This window comes from Seriola aureovittata, chromosome 3, assembly GCF_021018895.1.
Source record: "Seriola aureovittata isolate HTS-2021-v1 ecotype China chromosome 3, ASM2101889v1, whole genome shotgun sequence".
Lineage (NCBI taxonomy): Eukaryota > Metazoa > Chordata > Actinopteri > Carangiformes > Carangidae > Seriola > Seriola aureovittata.
The window spans coordinates 24,815,556-24,838,617 of NC_079366.1; the positions used below are offsets into that span (position 1 = coordinate 24,815,556).

At 41.3% G+C, this 23,062-nt stretch overlaps 1 protein-coding gene across 2 annotated transcripts in view; it reads left to right on the forward strand.

The window, feature by feature from the left end:
* Positions 1–1,240: 1,240 nt before the first annotated feature.
* LOC130166540 (protein sidekick-1-like) overlaps positions 1,241–23,062 on the forward strand; it is a 223,130-nt gene continuing 201,308 nt past the window's right edge. For both annotated transcript variants that reach the window (XM_056372217.1, XM_056372218.1), the window contains exon 1: positions 1,241–2,731. In XM_056372217.1, coding sequence (XP_056228192.1) covers positions 2,557–2,731 — 175 coding nt within the window. In that variant the 5' untranslated portion in view covers positions 1,241–2,556. The remainder of the gene's footprint in view (positions 2,732–23,062) is intronic.

Sequence of the window (23,062 nt, forward strand, 5' to 3'; positions counted from 1 at the left end):
GCTCTAGGCAGTTATTTTGTAATGAAGCAAATGCCTGTGTGTGTAGCTGGACCACCAGTGGTGCTTCAGAGTTTCTCCTTAGTCAAATAATATATAGTCAAAATTCTTTGAAGTAAGTGAGGTGAGAAAATCCTCGGGCTTTACTCCTCTCATTGCAGTCCTGCTGACTACTGCCTCGCCAAACACACTGACATACAAATTCTTCTGTATTTTTTATTGTTTTAGTAGAATATAAAACTGCAAAATGATAACATAGAATAAAATATCTGAACTGACAAGGTCACCAGGGGTTATACAAAGCCAGGAGCTTTTTATGTTAAATTTTACATTTTTCTCTGGTTAACATTTTCAGTTTTCATGGGAAAATTAGATATACCTGCATATGGAGGGAAAAACAAACAAAAACAATAAAACTTTCCACGAATACGTCATTCTCTTCTTCCAGTTCCCACCATGGCTAGAAATGTCACCATATGGTTGCCCAAGAGCAAGAAGGAAATAAAATAGTACTGAGGAGGGCTGGGTGGTCAATTTCAGGCTATTTTAAGTAAATAATTTCACGTAGCCCCCTAAAGAAATTTGGCTTTATGAAGATCCTCACTTTTCCCCATACAATTACAGCATTTACTCAGCAGAGGAGAAAGATATACATATGATAATACAGGCTTACAGAATAACATGTAGCATAATAAACTAGGATCTAGAGGAAAAATGAAGAATGATGGGTGATACGAACCACATATAAAGGCCAGATGAAAACAAGTGCAATTACTTAATAAAATGTTAATATGGAGTTCCTCAATACTATAAATGCTTGATTTGATATCTAATTTGGGAGAAAAAAATACTTGTAGTAACTTCTCAGTGTGGGGTTTTCTCTTTTGGGGGGTGGTGGTGGTGGGTGGGTGGAGGGGGGCGCAGTCCACTACACTCACAGTGCCTTGCGTTGCTTCCCGCCCCCTGTTTCGGTTTGTCCAATAGGAACAGAAGGTGCACCCGGCTCAACCAATCAGCAACAAGGGATGATGGTGAATAGAAGTTTAGTTTTTGAGTTTGGGATAGATCGAGTGGAGAGATTAACGGAGGAAGTGTACAAGTCATGGGGGTATGAGTGAAAAAAGTACATTCGGTCTCATGACTCTTACTGTTTGCTTTCACAAAAGTCTCATAAAAGCAACTGAATAAGGTTAAATAAGAGCGCCCCCCCCCCCCCCCCCCCCCCCCCCGCACCAAGTCTGTATCGCGGAGAGGAGGGTGGCAGGTGTTCAGTGGAGGGAGACGCATCGCCTCAGTCTGCTCCCCAAGCCTCAACAGGGTGCTGAGACGGACGAGACCGGCTAAAACGACGCTAACTGGGAACAAAAAACTCCCATGAGTACGAACGGACAACGATAAGACCCATTTTAAGTAAGGTTTTTTTGTTTTTTTTTTAGGTTTCTTTCCCGGGTGGACTGTTTTTGAAGACCCTCGATAAAACAAGCGAAAGGCTCCAGTGTCGCAGTGAGAGTAACGTTTACCGTCTCTGTGTAACGGCTGTTTTTCAGTTCAAACCGACTGTTACTTTTACATGGTCTGAATTAACTGCTCTTCAGCGGCGTGTGTACATAAAGGTAGAAAAACTCTACGTGGTTGCTGAGAAACTTGATAGAAACGTAGTGTGCTTATGTTTTGCTAACCTGTTGTGTCATTTTTCCGTGTAATCCGAGACGCAGCGCATTACGGCAAGTTAGCATATCTGGTATCCGAGACAAGAGTCCCTCTCTCTGGGAGAGTGGCGGACGATTTCGACCCGCAACGACTTTAGGGTTAACCGTTAATGAGGATATCTAACTTGTGCTCAGATAACAGACTGCAGACCACGCTTCTCCATCACTTGGAAAAAAGCCACTGAGGAGAGCCCAGTTTGTTTGCAGACACAATCCAGGGTTGTTCACAGAATCAATTACTGAATTGATTTTTTTTTTTTTTTTTTTAGCGCACACACATACACACGATGGATAATTTATGTATTTTATCGCTTCTCTGTTAATACGACTACTGTCTAAACAGCTAAATGATCCGCGGGGCAAATCCCCGGTGAAGACATCAAAAACAAGCGCGGATTTGAGGTCTGTAGCAGAGAATAAGCCGATAAGTCTAAAACACACTCAAATGTATTAATTCCGTGCTCGGATCAATCCAAATGAAAATGAGGTATCGCAGGGCGCAGGGCACTCACGGACTCCGCCACAGCAGATAGAGATTACCGGGCCGTTATATCGTGGAGCCACACTCGTGAGGGAAAGTCTTTCTGTTGGTGAAGCGACCCCCCCCCCCCCCTCCTCCTCCTCCCCCTCCTCTTTCTCCCCTCTGCTTGCTGAGTTTTGGACACCGGAGCCGGGAAGTCATAGCGGGGAGCTTGTCGGCAGTGACAGCGGTGAACTCGTAGCTTCGCTTCACCGGGAGAGCGCGGAGCTGCCCGTGCTGAATCCCGTTTCTCTCCGCTCGGACTTCCTCCCCCAGAGAGAGTTTCAGCAGCAAGGCACAAGCGGACACGGACACTGTTGGTCCCACACCATGAAGCCAGGAATTAGCTGCCCCATTGGGTCCCCGGAGCGTGTGGAGGGACCTGCAGCAGGGAGCCGGCAGATGATGATGATGGGGACCGGGACGACCCGTAGTGGGAGCCGGTGTTTGCCTCTCTTTTTCCTGCTCCTTCTCGGCAGCAGCTGCCACATGTTGCACGGCCAAGGTAAGAGCTGGGTTCAAATATCACATGGTGCAATAAAGAACATTTATATTAATGTATGTATTTAGGTGTAGATGTTTTAACGGTATAAGTTGCATTATGCAAAGTGTGTAGTCTGAAAACACCTACTGACAGACTCATTTGTAACTGGGACCATGGTGAACAGGAGAAGAGTGAGATGATGATTCAAAGACTGGAAACAAGGGTGTGATTTATTAGACTGAGTGTAGCAGTTTGTCTAATAGTTAGGATGTGTCTGTGCTTGCTGGATGAGAATAGAGAGACTGGGGTGTTTTTATTAGGCCAACAACATTGTTTTTTCTAATTGAGTCCGATTGATTGTGTGAGGGAGAGAGAAGGGGGTGGAGGTAGTACGGACTACAGTGCATGTGGGTAATTTATTGTTATTGTTATGATGATACATAGATTGTAGGATGATGATTGTTGGATTAAGGTATTGAGGATGTGTGTGTGTGTGTGTGTGTGTGTGGGGGGGGGTTACAGCGTCCAAGCATTGATAATCCCCCTCTTAGTCAATGACCTGTTTAACTACACAAAGAACATAAATGTACAAACACATAGACACTCGCAGCTGCACATAGTGTATTAAATGAAGTTGCCTCCTATTAGTCTAGTGTTAACCCTGTTGCGCTGGATGGCGTCCAGATTAATGTCTGTGACTTGTGACTGCAGAAGGTTACTGTGTGGAGTAATTGTTGAATACAGCAACAGGAAAGAAGAAAGATATGATGACATATCGATTCATGGCAAAAGCTGTGTGGAAATTGTGTGTTGCCATGTTACATTAATTTCTGTGCTCTTTTCTTCTATAGCTATAGAGAGAGTGATGGAGAGAAATTGTGGATGTTTGTGTGTGTGTGTGTGTGTGTGTCTTTTTATGTGTGCACGTAGCTCATGGGATCATGTCAGAGTGGCAAAACAAAAGCACAGAAAAGGTCAGGCTGGTGTCGGCACAGTTTTCTCTGGGTCACAGATGGCGTGGTGGGCAGAATGTAAGGCTGAGGGGTTATTGGGAGGAGGGGGTCTCAGGAATGTCTGTGCATGTATGTGTATGTGTTTGAGGTGGGGGTGAGCTATTTGTGAACGCATGGAGAATGTGTGTGTGCCGTTTAAGTGCAGGAAAGTGCCCGTGTGTGAAAGAGGGGAGTGAGAGAAAGTAAGGAGGAGGGAGACTGTGGCAAAGAGGATAAGGAGGTGGTGTGGGAAGGAGCAGAGGAGGGAGAGGGGAGTGGCAGGAAAAGGGGGTGAGAAGAAAAAATGGAGTGGGGGGGTAGAGAGGGAATGCAGCGCACCATGCTTGTCACTCAGAAAGCTGTGCCTGCAGTTCAATCGATGATGACGGTATGACAACACCTCTGTGTGTGTCAAAAGTTGCTCTCCTCTCCCTTCTTTTCCCAGTCATCACACTCACCGTCTCTCCTCCCTCCCTCCTAGGTGTTGAGGAGGAGGTGGAAGACAGAGGGATGGTGTGGCTGCAGAGTCAGCTCCTTCCGTCCTCCCTCTAATGTCAAGGTCTCAGCCACAGCACCCAAGTTACCACCCCCGCCCTCAAACCCACCAACCCCTTTGAGCTATCTTGGCTCAAAGGGGTTGCCCTGCTGTGAAATATCTATACGTCAGAATGGCTGGCAGGGCTTGTGTTTGTATGTGTGTGTGTGCGGGGGGTAGGGGGTGAATTTGGAATTAGTGAAACTGATTCGGGATGAGGCTGCTGGAGGGGTGGCGGAGGGGGGGGTGTGGTTATTGATTTGATAAGCTGTGCCAGGCGGCCAATCGAAGGCTGTAGATTTTCCAGGTTCCGACCCTTCTATCCCCAGCATTTATTAGGACGTTTTATTTTAGGAGGAAAAGGATGAAATTCATGAGCCAAGGTTGATCCTCCTGATCTCTCCGCGTCTCTCTCTCCCTCGCTCCCTCCTCCCCCTCCGTCCCTCCCCCTCTTTCACTCTCTCTCCCTCTTACTCTCAGTCAATCGATGCCCACACCCCTCCTCATAAATGCGAGGCTTTATATGAGCCAACTCTCGTCTCTGGGAGCACATTTAAATAAGCTCATCGATCTTTCATTTTAGAGTTTAAGTGACGGCAGCATTTTACTGTCTCTCTCCTCCTCTTCCTCTCCCCTTTCCTCCACCTCTCATCTGATCACCTCTACATCCTCCCTTCTTTATTCATAACTTACCCCTCGCCCACCTCCCCTCTCCCCCGTTGCCTCCTTGTCACTGAGTGTGTTCTGCTCCACAGCTGTTTGACTGATTCACATTTCCACCATGGATACAGACAGAGCCTCATTCTAGATTTTATATTCTGAGTGAAGTCAAGGATGGGTCACATTCAGCGTGTTTCAAAATGTAAATCATATTCTATATCACTAACAGGCAGAGTCCAGAATGCCTCACTACCTTTAATATCACCGTTGTAAGATAAAAACCTTGCCAGCTGTTCAGGATTTTCTATTAAATAACTTTGCCGTTTGAGAGCCATGCATCTTGGAGACTTTCAGTATGATTTTCAAACATTTCTATAACAACCCAAACATAGCAAAAGCGATATGAACCATTAGGTCAGTTATACAGAGAATGGAGAATGATTTTGTTCCCGTTGTTAATGTGGATAATGATAATAGTCTATAAGTAGCCAAAGTGTAATGAAAAAATACCGCTGGTCCTCATTATTACTACCCTTGCCCAAGGTAATTGCATTAAAATGTGGCTTGAATGTCCAAGTTGTTAAACCGTTGCACTTTTCTTTGGTCTAAATCATAAATTTCAGGTCACAATTTTTAGCGCTCTTTCTAAAGTTAAGTTTGCTATCATGACTTTAGAAGTTGTCTTCAGTTTCAAGTAGGCCAAGCAGGGTTTTGCAACGCCATGCTGTCCCACTTAGTGGATCTATCAGTGTGATTAGGTTTGATATGACACGTGTCATTGGCTTAGCTAAGCCAGAGCTTGATGCTGATTGGACCACTGGGCATGCTTTAGTGAACAGAGGCCAGTGGTTTGACATTTGGACGGTGGGCTGTGGGCTGGGAGAATTCTGAGCGTTATGTCAAAACCCAAATCAAATAGACTAGCATGCAACTTACACATGTGCAAGCAGACACACACGCACACACACACACACACACACACACACACACACACACACACACACACACACACACAAAGTCCTTCTCTCTCATCAGTGTCAAACAGTTAAAGCTGATGTGGAAATTTGCTTAACCATGTTGTAATGAGGAGAGGGTACATTAGATGCCTCGTCTAACTGATTATCATCGTCAATGTTGCATAACCTTACTGTGACTTTTCCACCTCCCTGACACTCTTATGTCTGTTTTTACATTTTTTAAATTATATCTCACTGATGGTCTCTCTCTTTGTGCAGCGACCTTTGAAGCTAGTGTTTTTAGAACAGTTGTAAAACAATTTGTAACAGGCTGTTTGCCACCAGAAGTATTGTAGCATGCTCAATTACTATAGCATGTAACCTGGGGATTTTGAAGCATTTTAAACACATTTTCTTTTTTTTTGCACAAAGACACAAATTTAATCCCGTATTGGAGTGGCTCAAATTCTGGAGGCCTCGGGAGAGACTTAGGAGCCTGATGGATTGTGTGTGTGCATGTGTATGTGTGTTAGAGAAAGAGAGGACTAATGGCGGAGAAGATTGTGTGTGTGTGTGTGTGTGTGTGTGTGTGTGTGTGTGTGTGTGTGTGTGTGTGTGTGTGATTGCGTGTGTGGGTGGTGGTGGTGGTGGTGCGGGGGGAGTGTGTGATAGATGTCAGGTTAGTCAGGTCTAAGAGGAAGTGAGGTCCCTGGTCGACTCCCTTATTTCCTGTCTGTCAGGAGGAAGAAATCACCACACTTACACAGCCGCCTGACACTTTGTGGTCTGTGTGTGTACCTGGCTGTGTGTTTGAGGGGGGGACAAGAGTTTGTGTGTGGCTACCTGTCTCTGTGTACACTGGATTTGTGAAAGAGATTTTAGTCTTGACAGGACTGCAGACTACATACAGTATTTGTTGCTGGCAGGTGTGTGTTTGTGCTGGTGTCTGAGTGTTGTGTGTGTCATATTGATGCTAAGCCTCTATCAGTCATAAGTGTTTTCTTCTCACAGTAGAAGAAGTGGCAGCTATAGAGAAATGTGTGTGTGTGTATAAAGGATGGTGAAGCAGGTGCATTTACTTTCTTTTTTTATATGCAAACTTGCTGTAGCTGATGTAACTTTTTTGGTGAGTGATTAGTTGGGTTGGTGAGGCCACTTAAAGGTCAGCTGTGTCATGTTTCCTTGTGCAGCAGTGTTACTGTGACTGGTCAGTTCAAGTCACAAAGTATCTAACATTAAATATATGTCATAGATGCAATTGTCAGTAGCTTTGAGTTTGTGTGAAGTGTCTGCATGTGTTTGCTTCTGCCCAGTCAGACTGGTTTCCTATCTGCGTGAAAAGATACATTTTATAGAAGTTTTCCTCAAAAACATCCTTCAGAGCTTTGAAATATGAGCCAAGTGGGATACACTCTGGTCTCCCTCTGCCTACCTCTCTGTCTTTCTTCTTTTGCTCTTCCTTTTTTTGTGTTTTCTGTCTTTCAGTATTTCTCCTCTTCTTTTTGGTTTCTTCTTTCTTCCCTCTGTGTCTTCCCATAAGGGACTAAAAGAATCCATTGCTGCAGGCCACACAGGTGGAATAGAGGCTGTTTTGTTGTTTAGGCCTTAGTGTTTATTATGTAAGATAGGGGGAGGAGGTTGCTATTGATCCGCTCTGTGTACGTGTTATAGGAGTGGAGGGGGGGGATATAGCACAAAAGCTTATCTTGTACTTTTCAAGACGGTTCTACAGCGAGACTTTCATATAAAGCAGAGCGCTTGCAAAACATGAACTCTACTGACTGACTGAACTACAAGATATCACAAATCAAAAAGACTGACAGACAGATGTAAAGATTGGTAGACAAACAGAAAAAGGTGCGCGCACATGCACACATACACCTTCACAACTTTTGCTTGTCAACTAAAGTGTAGGTAAAGTTTAAATCCTTGATGTCGGCCTAGTGATTCCCCTCAGAGGTAACATGTATGACAGAATAATTGTTATTAGGTTAAGTCTTGTATATGTCCCACTTAGACATAGATGGCAGACATTCATGGTTTATCAACAATTATTTAAGAATTGTTTAATAGTTGGAGTTTTTCAAATAAAAATCAAGATTTGCTACTTTCTCTGTATTTTTTTTTTGTACACAATTTTGTGTTTAGTACTGTAGGTCAGACAAAACAAGACATTTAAAGTTGTCACCTCAGGTCTACGATCGATATTTTTGATCAATAATTTAAAAAATAATTGTTAGTTGCAGCTCTATTGGAGCTACATAGTATAAAGATTCTTTTTGCAGGTAACTCTGTGCAGTTGTTCTTAATTGTGTATTAGGGGTAATGTAATAATGTATATAATGTAATTCTGTCATTACCACGATAAACACACATGTTTTGGTTTTAGCACACACACAGGGGTGATCAGTTGCTTCAACAACTGATGAACTGTGTCACGCCCACAGATTACCTACTGGCAATAGGCTCATTTGACTTCATGTAGCGCTGTGCACCGCTGACTCGTGATGCGGTGGTGGCTGGTATTGTTTTCACCTTGTGAGTCTGGGTATGTGTGTGTGTCATCATGGCAAAATGTGGCCCTTGAGATACCTAATGTAGTGGGAACTACACACAGAGGTGATTTTGAGTGCTTTGGCAGGTGTTTGTGTGTGTGGACAGATTTTGTCACTGTGATAGGGTCACAACCGTGCAAGATACAGGTGTGTAGTTGAGACCAAAATGAAGGGTGAGTTTGAAAATGGGTATGAATTGAGTGAGGGCACCAGAAGTAGTAGGTGGGAAGTGTAGGTGTGTAGTTAAGATCAAAATGAAGGTCGAGTTTGAAGATAGATGTGGTCTGATCCATGAAAACTGAGTACTCATGTAATAATGTACTAATGACTACTGAGTACTCTTGGTGGTGACGGCCGTTGTGGCTGGTGTGATCCCAGCACAGGTCTTTAGTCTTTTGTCCAACTTTCACCGGCGCTGGCAGTTCTGGAGGAGTATATTAAGGCCTTACATTATACCTGAGCAGTCACACCCTTTAATATGCAGCATCCACCCATGTGACCAAAAAGTGCAGATTGGTGAAGTGCGAAAACCAACAAAATCAAAGTACCCATTATAAGAGAGGAACATCCTTGTCCAGGTCTGAATATGAAAGTAATACTGTATTTTCAATATGGAACATGTGACATTTGGCTTTAATTATACTTACATATATCTTGATATGTTGAATTAAACAAGATAGTGACCTCCAAATGCAGGTTTTGTGCAGTTTGCCTGAGGGTTATAGCTGTACCCAAAAGTAATAAAGTAATAATTTATTGTTTGAATGTGCTAAATAAGGCTCTTATTAAGACTGAGTCATGAAGAGTCAAAACAAGACTTTCTAGTGGTTGCTGTACAAATTAATGCCGGTTACGCACTAATTTAATAAGACCTCTGGCTATTGTGAAAGCAGAATGGCTATGGGGAATTGAAGAAGGAAAAATTATTTTCACTGTTGAGGAGTGACAGTGTGCTTGCTTAGCAGCTTACATAAATACCAAAGACTAGAGTTACTAATTAAATGTATCAATGATCTCCTGTGCTCACACCTGCTGCCAGGCCCATCAGTTAAAGAGACAACCAAAAAAAAACCCAAAATTAAACTCTCTTTTTAAGCCTCTGTGCTGGCGACAACCAAATGCTGGAGTCATTATGTTTTCGGGTTTTCAGGCCTTAAGTCTGTCTGTCCCATCCATGTGAATGCAATATCTTAGTAACGCCTTGAGGGAATTTCTTCAAATTTGGATTTTTTGTTACTTGTTTTTGGATCATTGACTGCCTGTGGGTTGTCTTTTTAGATGTAGCACATGTTGTTCGTGACTGGCGACATCTAGCATAATCCAAAGGAATGAAGCAGCTAAGGTGATAAAATCAATCTGTTGTATTTCCGCTCTCGGATGGTTCACAGTTTACACACAATGATGTTCTAATATCAGTCACACTTAAAGAAACCTAAAGAACTGCCATACTGGCAAGCTGATCTGTCCTTTTTGTTAACAATTGCGTCTTTACAGGCTTTCTCACTCCACGCTTCTGTTGTTGCTGTTGCAACCAAACAAACTCATCTGTTAAATTATGTTTGCGTGTCACTTGTAGCACGCTCCATTATCAAGGGATTTGATAGACTGTGTTTATGAGCCATGTAGGGAGCAGGCCTGGGGTTTGTTCATGCAACTGTGAAACTCTCTGACTTAATATGAACAATTTTCTTATTGCTGTTGATGAAGTGTCTATTGTCAAGTTCATATCACTATTATTTCATCGCCCAAGCCTAATATTTACTTACCATCCAATGAAAAATGGACTTCCATGGCCTCTGCCATTTCTTAAAATGTCATCAAACCCGTCACAACTTGTGAAGTGAGCTGAGCTTTCAGAAAAAATCAGAGGTCGGTGAATACCACAAGAGGGGAGCATTTATATTTACTCTTGTCGTGAACATGGTACATACGACCCCATTTGAAGGCAGCATTTCTTCCTGTAGCATCTGATAGAAAAAGACATGAAAGGAAACCAAAAGTGCCTGACGAAAAATAAACCAGTCACAAAACACTAACCTTGTCAAATGTGAAAGGGGTCAAGAGTGTGTATATTCAAAAATCTCAAAATTCTCTAACATTGATGCAATGGATTCTTCTCGGGAATATTTTTTTATCTCACATCACTGCTTTGTTCTTTGAGATAACCCATATGTGATGAATAGTTTTGTCCTTTACTGAGTATTTTCATTATTTTTGAAATAAGCTGCAGCCAGAGGAAGATGAGACAAGAACTAATAAATGAAACCAAGAGCCACTGTGACAGGTTCATCATGTGCAGTACATTTTATGGGGCTTAATGGTATTAAGAACTTTGAACCCAGCGTTAGGAATAAACAGTGCAAAGTTGTTATCCAGAGCAAAATGCCTCTAAAAAGGACCACAGACAGGATTAATCTTTAATCAAGGCAATAATAACATGGGTCCCATATGTGGAAAAAAAATGTTTGTGAAACTTTTTCTTTGCCTCATTTACTGCAGGTTATGTACTGTATGTTCCACACTTATGAACCAAGATGACATTGTGATATATTTATCACCTCATCTTCATAGTAAAGTATACCCATGTTAACAGTTTGCTTCCTTTTCTCCAGACCATCCCTATTTTATTACCCACAGTCATGCTTAGACTGCCTGTTTGGCAATCGGATAGTTGTTATAATTGTAGGAATATTTGTATAGTGGTTTCACATAATTACTCAGTAATATGTGTGTACAGTTATTGCATTTTAATGATTGCTTTGAAGACAAACAGCAAAATCAGGTTAAGAACTATTACCATAATAAAACCGAACTGCCATGATTAGGAAGTGGTTTTTCACTGGATAAACTGGTGGGGCAGAGCTGATACTCTGAGCGATATATGCCATACAAGAAACATCTGGTCGTAAATGTCTTGGTCCAGAATGGGAATCAATGTCACATTTAGCCAAACCCTTAAATGAAACTGAATAGATGCACTTCCCCTCTGTAAATGATGAAGATTATTAATTTATTTATTGGAAGTGGTTATTGTACAGCAGATTTCACACTGGAGGTTACATGTGAGGAAAGGAGTTTTCTTTTTGTAATTAGTATTCCTGCAGTCAGTGACAACCTGTAATACTGCAGATATAATCACATCCTGTATATTGAGCATGAGCAGTGTGTTCTGCATACATATTATATAGATAGATACAGAAATAATAATCACATGCATATTCATGAAATATATTTACATGCATGCCACATGCCCTCTGTTTATAAATATTTTGACAATTTATGTAAATATAACATTTTACCCAGATATTACAGTCCATATGTCGGACTGTATGAGGAGAATATTGAGTATAGGGCTACTAACTCAATTTAAAATGATTTAAAACTTGGATTTTTTGGAATTTTTATGATGTTGAAAAATTACAGAATTCAGGTTCCTGTGACATGCACATGGTAATCTTGGAACAGATCCCTTTTTACAGGAACAACTGGTGCAAGTACAATAGCAAGTGGCTGGGGATACATCAGACACACACACACACACACACACACACACACACACACACACACACACACACACACTCTCTCACTCTCCCCCCTCTCTCTCTGTCTCACTTTCTCCTTACACCTGTGAAATACCTTTCAAACCTTAGCTTTGGACTGTCAGTCATTTAGTGGCAGCACTAGATTAGTTGAAGGTTCAAGAGCAGTCTTATAGTGAGGTGAAGAAAGCTACTCTCTTTACCTCATCCAGCATCTTTCAGACAGTATTGGAATTCAAACTGGCAACCTTCCAGTGGATCATACCCCAGACTGTCTCTCTTTATCACTGCACTTTTTCTGTTTATCTCTCTCCGCTTCTTCTCTTCCTCTCTGTCTCACCTTTCTTCTCTGCTTTCACTGTAGCCATTTTTACCATGGCACTCGCAGGGCGTGGAGTGTTATGGAGTGTAGATTTTTCAGCAGAGGAGCATTGAATGTGCCCTTGTCCCTGTGCTCCCCATACCAAATGCACCTGGCTGAGGCTCTATTTGTTTGTGTATGTTTTGATTGTGGTTGGGGCCATCTAGCTATTTGAATAGTATCTTTGCATAGTGAATCTTCAGTCACAGAATATTACTGAGGTCAGGCGGGGTTGAGTAGAAGTGTGGGAGTGTACATCATTGTGTGTGTATCAGAGCAGCATGGTTTACTTGTTCAGTGCAAAGGCTTTACCCTGCTGCAGGTGTGTGTTCTCAGCTTGATGCATTTGATCTGCCACAGGTGTTTGAGAGGGTGGCTTTGTGTGTGTGTGTGCCTGAATGTGTGTGCTTGTGCACACTTGTCTACGTATGGTGATTTATACTATAGGCTCAGAGCGAAAAAGACCCTTTTTGATCTCATCTAGAAATAACCAGGAAGTACTATACTGTGTGTGTGTGTGTGTGTGTGTGTGTGTGTGTGTGTGCGTGTGTGCGTGTGCGCATGTCTGGCCAGAGGTTTTTAGCTTAGTCCTTTGATCCAAGCTAGAGGTGGGCATACCTCTGTGAGGAGCTAGCCAGCTGTATAGAGACTTGGCTTGCACTACAGATGTGTTTGTATGTGTGTGTCTGTGAGAGTGTATGTGGGACGAGTCGAGCGTATGGCCAGAATCAAAAAGTGGTGGCTTGTGTTTGTGCTGCATGTATATGAGTGTGTATTAGTGCATAAGCAGCACATAATAATATGACATGTCTTCATTCAAGTTTCTCAGTTTCCTGACTGATGGACAGTGCTGCTGTGAGTCAAGCTTGTGGCTCTGCCTTTTATAGTGCTAGTTATCTAAAATGGCATGGGAGGACGTAATGACGTTTTTGAATGGTTAAGTGATATACGTTTTAAAGGAGGGTCGACTAAAATTCTCACAAATAATGTCTTCTCGAAAGAGGCCCTTATACAGCACCTAATCAATTTCCTTTCCATTTCCTGTAAATACACTGGGATGTGATTATGTCTCCCTGTCTGCCTCGGCGCTGGAATTGGAACGCTAACATTGACATCCTGTAAGGAACTGGTAGCTCATTTCCGAGGTAACATACCATATGTATTGCAGGATAGCATATTTCCAAAAAATGGAATAAGAAGGTACGTTGATGGAGAATTTACATAAATTATTCTTATTTTATTACCACCTCCTCAGTTAGGCCCCAATTTAGATCTGTGATTTAAGTTTTTTGCACAGTGGTGCTGCAGCTGTAATTTTACATCTACACCCCAGTGCGTTAATTCCATTTGTGGAGTTCCATGCAGGGATAAGAGGCTTTCTGCAAAAATGAATCATTGCATTAGTGCTGGCAGAGCACTGAAGTTGTGCACACCATCAGCTCATATAATCATTAATCATATTTTAACAAACCACCAATCACTTTCTATCAAGACAATGAGGAAATCTTGACAAGCTCTCAGTCAGTTTCAGATGATTACTGTACATTGATGCTGGTGGTTGTACCTGCAAGTGTTCTCCCTGCACAACCCCAGTCTGTTCTACTTTCTGTGCCAAAGTTGGTGATTCAAAGATATCACTGTGTTGCTGGGTCTGCTCTGTGTAACCCTCGGTTCTGGTGGCTGACTCACAGAGTGTAAAGAGTTTCAATGAACAACAAATGTTCATGCACAGTAATTTTACTTTTAAGTTTGAACTTTTACTGATTTTCAAATTTTAGATTCTGGAGTTTACATGTCTTTATGCTCTTGGTTTGGAAATGCATGATGTCATAGCTTGTACTGTCTATTTTATTGAATCTGTCTTCGTTCCCTCTGTATGTCTGTTCATCAGCTAGGGCCATTTTGCAGTAGAAAGTGGTGCTAGAAACTGAATAGCTTTAACTTATCAGTGGGCTCACTTCTCCACAACTCAGATTTGTGCTGATTTGGAGACAGGGTTCATTTGTGAAAAGCTACCTTTTTAAAGCCAAGTGTACATGAGCCACCAATTTTAGTTAAAATTACTATATCAGTGTTTTTGATTCTAACTAGTATGCTTTGTTTAAACAAGTAGTCAATTGTAATCTTCCTAATATTAAATAAATGTTTTTACTTGCATGGGATTGAATGGATAATGATAAAAATGAACTGTTCCTTTAAAAACAGAGAAGAAAAAAGTGGTGTTGATTGATGGATGAAGAAACGAATGGGCACAGATGGATGAGAAGAAATTCTGGTATGAAGAGAAGTAATGAAAGAGAGAAAATAAGTAATTCAAAGAGAAAGTAGGAGGAAAGAGAGAATAGGTTGTCAGTTATGGGGTCAGTGGAATAGATGGATGGATGAGAGAAGACGGCACAGAAACGAACAGACGTAATCAAAACAAAGTCTAAGATACTTAGTCAAGACAGATGAAGTGAGTTCCTCAAAGAGAACGACTAAAAAGAGAGAAAATAGTTTGTTGGCTAATGGACACACTTTATCCATTTTCTTTACCATTCTTCTAATCCCCCTCTTACTCACTTCATCTTTCTTTCCAGTCGTTACACATCATTCTTTTCTTCCTTCCCTGCCTGTGTTACATCTTTCTCTCCTTTCTACCACTTATTTCTCTCCTCCACTCTCAGTAATTGGGAAGGGGCGGTGCACACGTATTCATCTCATTAAGTACACACACACACACACACACACACACACACACACACACACACACACACACACACACACACACCATTCTCAGAGACATTTTGTCATCCTGTAGTAAAATGAATGTGTGTGTGGATTGAATCACAAGTCATCTCTCACAGGATTCATTTTATCTTGTGAATGTGGGAGCAGAAAGAGGGAAAGGCAAACAAATGAAAATAAAATGAAAGCATTCAACTGAAAGAGAGAAATTAATTATCCTGTTTGCTTGCTGATGCAAACCCTTCAATAGTACCCTGTGTTGAGCTGCTGTAGAATTTGCACACACAAGTGAACATTTCAGGATACACACACACCTTCAGTTATCGTCAGTTAATTCAAACCTGGTGGCTCAGCTCTGTCAAAGTGTGGTGGTTGTGTTTGACTCAGTGAAATGTTCATGACAGTCAACAATGCCACTGGACATTACATTTAGCTCTGTTTGTTTATAGTGTTTGCAATAGAAAGTAACAATGGAAAAAAATATGATAAGGTTAATATAAATTATGGATCAGAATTAATTGAAAACATACAGTAATAAATGTAGTCCAGAGCATAAGTATTTGGACAGTACAAGACAATTATTGTTCTCCAGGCTCTGTGCTTCTGCACATTAAATTTGAAGTTAAATAATGGATACTACACTGAAGTGCCAAGTCTCAGCTGTATTGTGAGTTGGTTTAAGTAAATATTGGAAGAACTGTGCGGGAGATATAACCCTTTTAACACACAGTGCCCAAACTGCAAGGGTTCAAAAGTAATTGGACACTTGGCTACTAAATGTTTCTTGGGCAGTTGTGTGTTGTTTTCAACATTAGTTCATGCCCTAAGCAGCTCTCATGTGGCTCAAGAGTTACCAGTCCCAGTCCCCTGGGTGGTGCACGCACATAGTACACATGCCATTGGAATGAATATCAGTAGGTGATAAAAAATCTATCCAACTTAATTTGAGCCTTTTAAACCTTTCTCTCTTTTCTCTTTCTTTTATTCTTATTCCTATGTCAAGCTTCTCAAAATTTGATGCTTTTCTTTGTCAGACATGATTTTAAACTGAATAACTTAGTTTTGGACTGTTTGTCAGACAAAACAAGACATTTGTAGGAGTCCCATTGGGCTATTTCACTATTTTCTGACATTTTATAGACAAAATAATAATAGTTGCAGTCGAAAAAACTTGAAAAAAGATCTGAAAGATCTTTACATTGCTACTGTAGTTTGATAATGCAGGAGTAGGCTTGTTGCCAGTGTACTAATGGTAAGTAAAATTACACTTTTCATGCAGGCCCTCTGTAGATTACACCATGCATCTTGTGTTGCTTTGACATGACAGCAAAATAACAAACTTTAATGAATTTTACATTTAATTATCTTCTCTTATAAAAAAGGACATGAAATTTATCAAATGGATCATTTCGGAAACAAAAGACTGTAAATGAGCCAAATGACATGACAGGATAATTTTTTAAATAGATGATACCCAGAGTTTCCCTGAATGACTTTGTTCTTCAGTAGCAGTATGCTGGAAGCCAGGTTGATGCTGTTTGATCTGTATGGTTGCTGCATGTTTAGCTGTGAGTCAAGACTATCAAAAGTTTATAGTGTAGTCAATTTCATCATAAAGGAGGTTATTAGCAGAAATCAGTTGCATTGTGACAGAGTTTACAGCCTTAGAAACAGGAGGAGCTACTTGCTTTTTATACATTTTATATTCTTAATAAAGGTTTTTTAATTGTTAGTGGCGCTATGTCAGCACACACTGAAAAGGTTACTTAGTGGTTTAGCTGTTATGGGTATCTTGACCTTTTGTTGAGTAAAGAATAAAACCATCTATTAAACTAAAAATATAATCATAATTTTAGAGCCTGTGGGCAGGAGTTTCTTACATGCGATCATGAAGACTGCAAGAATGTTTGTTTTCTTTTTGTTTTTGCTAAAATAAAGCTTTATTGTCAGTGTGTAAATGTACCCAGATATGATACGTTGTTGCCAAAGTGCATTGATTTTACAACTTTCTTTTAACATTACTTTATATGAACTAGAATTTCGTCTGCCCTTGACTTGCTGTATGTTAATATTTGGGCCTCTAAACAGTAATATTTGAGACAGTCTACTCTGTGCCTTCTCTTCATCCATTAAACTGTCTGTTGCTAATAAAGGCAGATGAAGGGAGCTGATATGATTGGCCCTCATTGTTCACACCAACTACACCTGCTGATATGGCACTTCTACTAATATTATATTCATCCACATTATGCCCTACTGCAGTGAGGTTGTTCTTGCACTTTGGTCATCATGATGGTAAAAATTACCTGTTGACACCTACGTGTTTGCGCTCAGTTCAGGAAATTAGATGAAGACCAGCATGTCGTTGTGGCAGAATTTATTTGATGATAGGTGTTTTGATAAAATAACTGATGAACTGTGTTAAGCAGCTCATTCACTTTCCTATAAGGTCTACAAAAGAGGGTGCAAAATTAGTCAGGGCTAACAGTTCTTAGTATTGAGGTTCATAGTACTGAATCATGATTTAATGCTGTTCCATTCAAATTCTATTCATGTACAGTCTACAGTTTGTTTGTTTTTTACAAAGACAGCACAACCGTGATTATCTTTCCTACGTGAGATAGGGAGATGTTGCATTATAATCCAAATGAAGTTGATCTTGAAGGCAGAGTTTGTCTCTAGCAGAATTCTGTTTATTGGACATCTCACAGAAGTGGCTGAAAGGAGAGTACATATGAGATTGGGAGTGACGTTACATCAGTTTACATTAGTATGAAGCATGATAGCGTATTGGGGGATGCCAGCTGTGTGTCTACCCTATGAAAGAGGAAGTCATAACAATAAAGGGAGCTAGCATGTTGAAATAACACGGCTCTTCATTCCAAGATGCTGACATCCTGTGGATTTACCTGGATAAACATATTTTGTATCGGTACAAGGTCAAAAAACATGTTTTGCAATTTCAGCAATATGTAAGGAGTCAAAGATTATGGTAAGAAAAATCAGAGTTACATTAGGCATCAAAGCATATAAAATTTCTTATGCAACAGGGGAACTTTAACTGATCTAATCAGTTGCATGGTAAAGCTTTCATGCATTGCTCAAGAAAAGACACAAAACATAGATTATTAACCATAGTTATTGATATTTTCCTCAGGAAAAACCGATGATTGATATGTTCACTGCCAGGGTACATTTTGCCCTCAGCAGTGGAGAAGTCAATGAAAATGTTCTGTGGCTCTCAATAGGACAACTTACCTGTCCTCCAGAACTCAACATCCCTGACATGATTTTGTTTTAAGTGAAACCATCAGGACAGTTTACTGCCTCTACAGCAGCTCAGCTCTTTGTCCTGCATTCATGGACACCCACCCACCTGCTCAGTTTTTGAGAGCCAATTTGTACCAATCAATGGTAAATAAGTCACGCATGGACAAAACAAGGCCTGACTTGCACAGTGAAACCACAAATTCTCATGCGGACAGTGTAACATTGGTATTATAACAGTAATCTATAATAGTTTTCTTTAATAATATGATATGTTCTCTGAAAGGCACTGTGTGGGCTTTGCTCCAATAATCCACTGTTCTAAATGTCAGTCCACGGCTCTAGGCAAACATTATGCTGATTACTCCAACCATCATTTCTAAACAGCTCCTCATGCCTGGCAAACACACCTTGAATGGCCTTTGTGTGTGTGTGTGTGTGTGTGTGTGTGTGTGTGTGTGTGTGTGTGTGTGTGTGTGTGTGTGTGTGTTGTGTGTGTGTGTGTGTGTGTGTGTGTGTGTGTTGTTTGTTTGGATCTGAAATTTACTGTTCGGTATAGTTCTTGGCCAAATCTACTTGATTATGTGCTTTGAGAGTCACTTTATTTGACATTTTGGCTTATTAGGATGTCAGTTGCTCATCAAAGTGGGCTGTGTGTGTGTGTGTGTGTGTGTGTGTGTGTGTGTGTGTGTGTGTGTGTGTTGTGTGTGTGTGTGTATCGTGCATCTGAGCATTTTTGTGCATCAGGAGTGTGGATGATTGCAGTGTGTCTGTGTTTGTGTATGTGAATAGGCTTTTGAACCACCTGCTTTCAACAGGCTCAACACAATCACTGCTGGAAGGATTTCTCAGTCTTCAGCACCTCTGTTTCTCAATTCTCTCTCTCTCTCTCTGTCTGTCTGTCATTTTCCTTGTGTCACTTTCCTTTACCCTCTCTATTCTCACTTCATGGTCTTCCTGTCCATTTCTAGTTTAAATCTAATTAGCTTGGATCATGGATGTATTAGGCTCGTATAATGACACACCTGGGCCTCCCTCTCCTTTCACACAATCACACTCAGTGCACAGCAGACATTAGATGCAAACCTACATTGTCATAAATGAAAAGAGCGAGGGAGATGGAGGGAGGGAGAGGTGCATTTTGTTTGTGTGTTTGCTGCTGAAGGAACAATACTGTGTGTAATACAAGATCAATTCATTTGTTCATATCCTCATATTTCCCTGCAGCAACAACTCCTCAACACAATGAGAAACATATTGAGCTAATGTATCCCAAAAATTAAGATCATTTATGAAAAGCCAACTCTGAGCAAAAGCAGAGTGTAGCAGCCGTCTACAGACGGAAACACACATGAGTATTCAACACAGCCTACACACATATGGGTTTAAGTGGACTGTATATTGATCCAGATGGATAGAGAAAAACACTTCACACAAATCTGCTGAAACTGTAAACTGCATTGTGTTGCACATACACACATGCTTATAAAGCCACACACACACACACACACACACACACACACACACACACACACACACACACACACAAACAAAGAAGTTAAGTTTACAAAATGCACAATCCAAAAGCTGGTTAATGTGCTGACCGAACAGCAAGACACAAGTTTAAGTTTAAGTGTAAGTGGTCAGTTTAAGTGGTCAGTGGTTTTTCTCATGTTAGCACAATCATAACAGTGTTAATGTATTTTTTCTGTCAAAAACACACAGACAGAACACACATAATGTCTAAAGTGTGGTGACACGAAATGAAAGCGAGAGAGGCTCAGTGCATCTGAGCATATGAGGTTTACACTTCCAGTTAGTTTTCAAATTTCAAGGAGTTTTGCAAATCCCCTTTAATTTTCCCTCTCTCTCTCGTTCTTTCTCGTGCTCTCTCTTCCTTCATGGTCTGACTGAGTCTTTCCATGCTGTCACCCCCCACCCCCCACCCGCTGTGGTGTCACATTACATTCAGTCTGCAGAAACTTTCCTTTCTCATTTCTCCCACACCTCTCTTGGTCTGTCTGTCACTTTCCACCCCCCTTCCCCTGTCTTGTCCCCATTTCCTTCCCTTTAATCTCACTTCTTGTTGCCCCTCTTTCCCTCTGGCTCCATACAAGGAGAAGGGGGTGGTAACCCATCCCAGAGGGGAGATCCACTAACTGCACCCTTTGGCACCAGCTGTCTCAATGTGAGGCCCAATGTATGGGTACTATGTGTACTCTTGCATGGCTCTGGGTGATGGATTTCTTTCTTTCATGTGTGTGTGTGTGCTCATGTGTGTGCGAGAACACGAACGAGTCAGAGAAGAGGGTGTTTGGTGAATGTGGTCGGTAACTCTATCTTGGACGACATGCAGCTAAAAGCATTAGGTTATAACAACTGCCAGCCCTGGCAGCATTTGATGGGGCTTTGGGCAAGGATAGAAGGACAAATGGGGTGTGGTGCCTTACAGCTGTGTGTATATGTCTTTGTGTGTGTGTGTGTGTGTGTGTGTGTGTGTGTGTGTGTGTGTGTGTGTGTGTGTGTGTGTGTGTGTGTGTGTGTGTGCGCGTGTGCACGTGTGTATGTCTGTAGCCCATTCCATCAACGCCAGTCCCTGTGTGAGCACTTAGTGATTATGGTGGCCCAGAGTTGTTAATTTGTGTAATCAGTGTTTAATTGGCATTGAGGAAAACACATTAATCAGACTAGAATAAGTCTCCGGCTTCTTCATGCAGTCATTCATTAGTCTACTTCAATCAGCCAATCACAGGCAGCCTGGGAGCCTGGCATATTGGGTTGCAATCACAAGTTCCACTAAAGCACAAGGATGGCATCTTACTGGTCACACATGTTGCCATAATGCCACTTCATGAGTACAATTACTCAAGTGCCAAAGCCTGTGTTTGAACATTTCACACACTCAACTCCTTTCACGTGTGTGCGTGTGTGTAAGCGTGTGTGTGTGTGTGTGTGTGAGGGGGTTGTGTCACTGAGGTATAAAGGTCTTGAAGGTATAATGCTCTCCGATGTATAAGAGTTTGTGTTCACGTGGGTGGGTTTACCTTTTGTTTGTGTAGACATGGGCTGCATCTATAAACGTATCTCATCCTCTGCAGACAGAACAAACACACACACACACACACACACACACACACCCACACAAATATAAAATGAGAAGTCAACTGTGAAAAGGCAAGTTATCAAAACCGTAAAACCACAGCAGCATGAGCAATGACAGATATTACTTTCCTGTAAGCACAGAAAACCCCTCACCCCAACTTTTCTCACCCTGGCTCTTTAAATCTGCTGCTGGCCCACAACCAGTGTTGAAATATTGTAACAATTCTTATCCAAACATGCAGACACAAAAATAGGGATGTGCCGAGAAGCAGTACTTCGCCACAAAGTCGATGCCAAATTTGTGAAAATTCAGTTTTTACTGTACTTGTACTTGTTTTTCTACAGTACTGAAGGCATCAGATGTCGCAGGTACTGTAGATGTGAGGGCAGTATCATTACCTTACAAACGTTGTAGTCTGATATCAAACTTGAAGAGAAGAAGAAGGCAGGCACAGACAGACAGCAATGGATTAATGTATAATGATATTTTATGTTTGACGCGGATCATCAGCGACAATTTATAGATGACCAAAAGCCATGTATGCAAACAATGCCACAGAGCATTTCAAATGACAGGAGGGAAAACATCTCAAACTTATCTAAGCACCTCAAAGATAGACCTCCAGATCTGTGCACAGCATTCAGGGTGACTGAGTTTAAGTTGTTAAATTTATATTAACATGTCATCACAATGTTCATATCCTGAAATCTTCCCATTGTTGTTAATGCTCCACACACAATGTTCACAAAGGCTAATGTTAGCTTGTTTAGTCTAACATAGTGGCAGGTCAGTTCTCACAACATAAGGAGGCTGCTGCCATTACTGATCAGTCAAAATATTACGTTGACTTATATGTCAAAAATGACATATTGCCATCTCCAAATTCTCTGGTAAGAGACAATGGTGAAGGTGCCAATGCTGTTCTTAAAGACTCTCCTCATTGCCCACCCAAAAACCTCAACACAAAATATGCCTGTATGATTTTTAGGAAGTATTTGCTCCGAGCCCCTTATTTTCCAGAATTGTAGATTAGATATTTCAACGTAGAAGGGTGTTATTGTTAAGCTGAGCAAGATGGAGATGAAAAAGGTTTTTTGTAACGAGTTTTAGAGAGCTGCAGACCGAGCCTTGTAAGAGAAAATAATTTGGGTTCTTAGCAATGCAATTTGATGTTTCTGTTCTCCATCAAGAAATGAAGAACACATCATGAGAACACACTGGTCCACCTTGATGCTTATAATTGGACCTGAGATTGGATTGTCTGGTATCTATCAAGCTAGTGTAGCAAAGCTATTGTAAAACTTTCAAAGGAGACTCTACGGTATGGGCTTGAAGCATGCGATAATAAATGAATGGGGTTGAATGATGGTGCTGACAAAATTTAGTTTTTTATGCGTCTCCAGAGGAGCTAAGGAAGAGACAGGAAGGATGTATTTTCTGCTATACAATAAATACTACTGAGACTGAGGGAAGACTTGTCTTCACTTACAATGATAGGGTTACACTGACACATCCACGCAGGTGTTACAACCTGTAGCTAACGGCTGAGAGTCACAAGACGTGCAACATGACAGGCAATATGAGCCTCAATGTCTTTGTCTTAGGAGATTCACTTGCTGTTTGAACCTGGGTTGTTTGTTTGCGCGGATCAGCACAG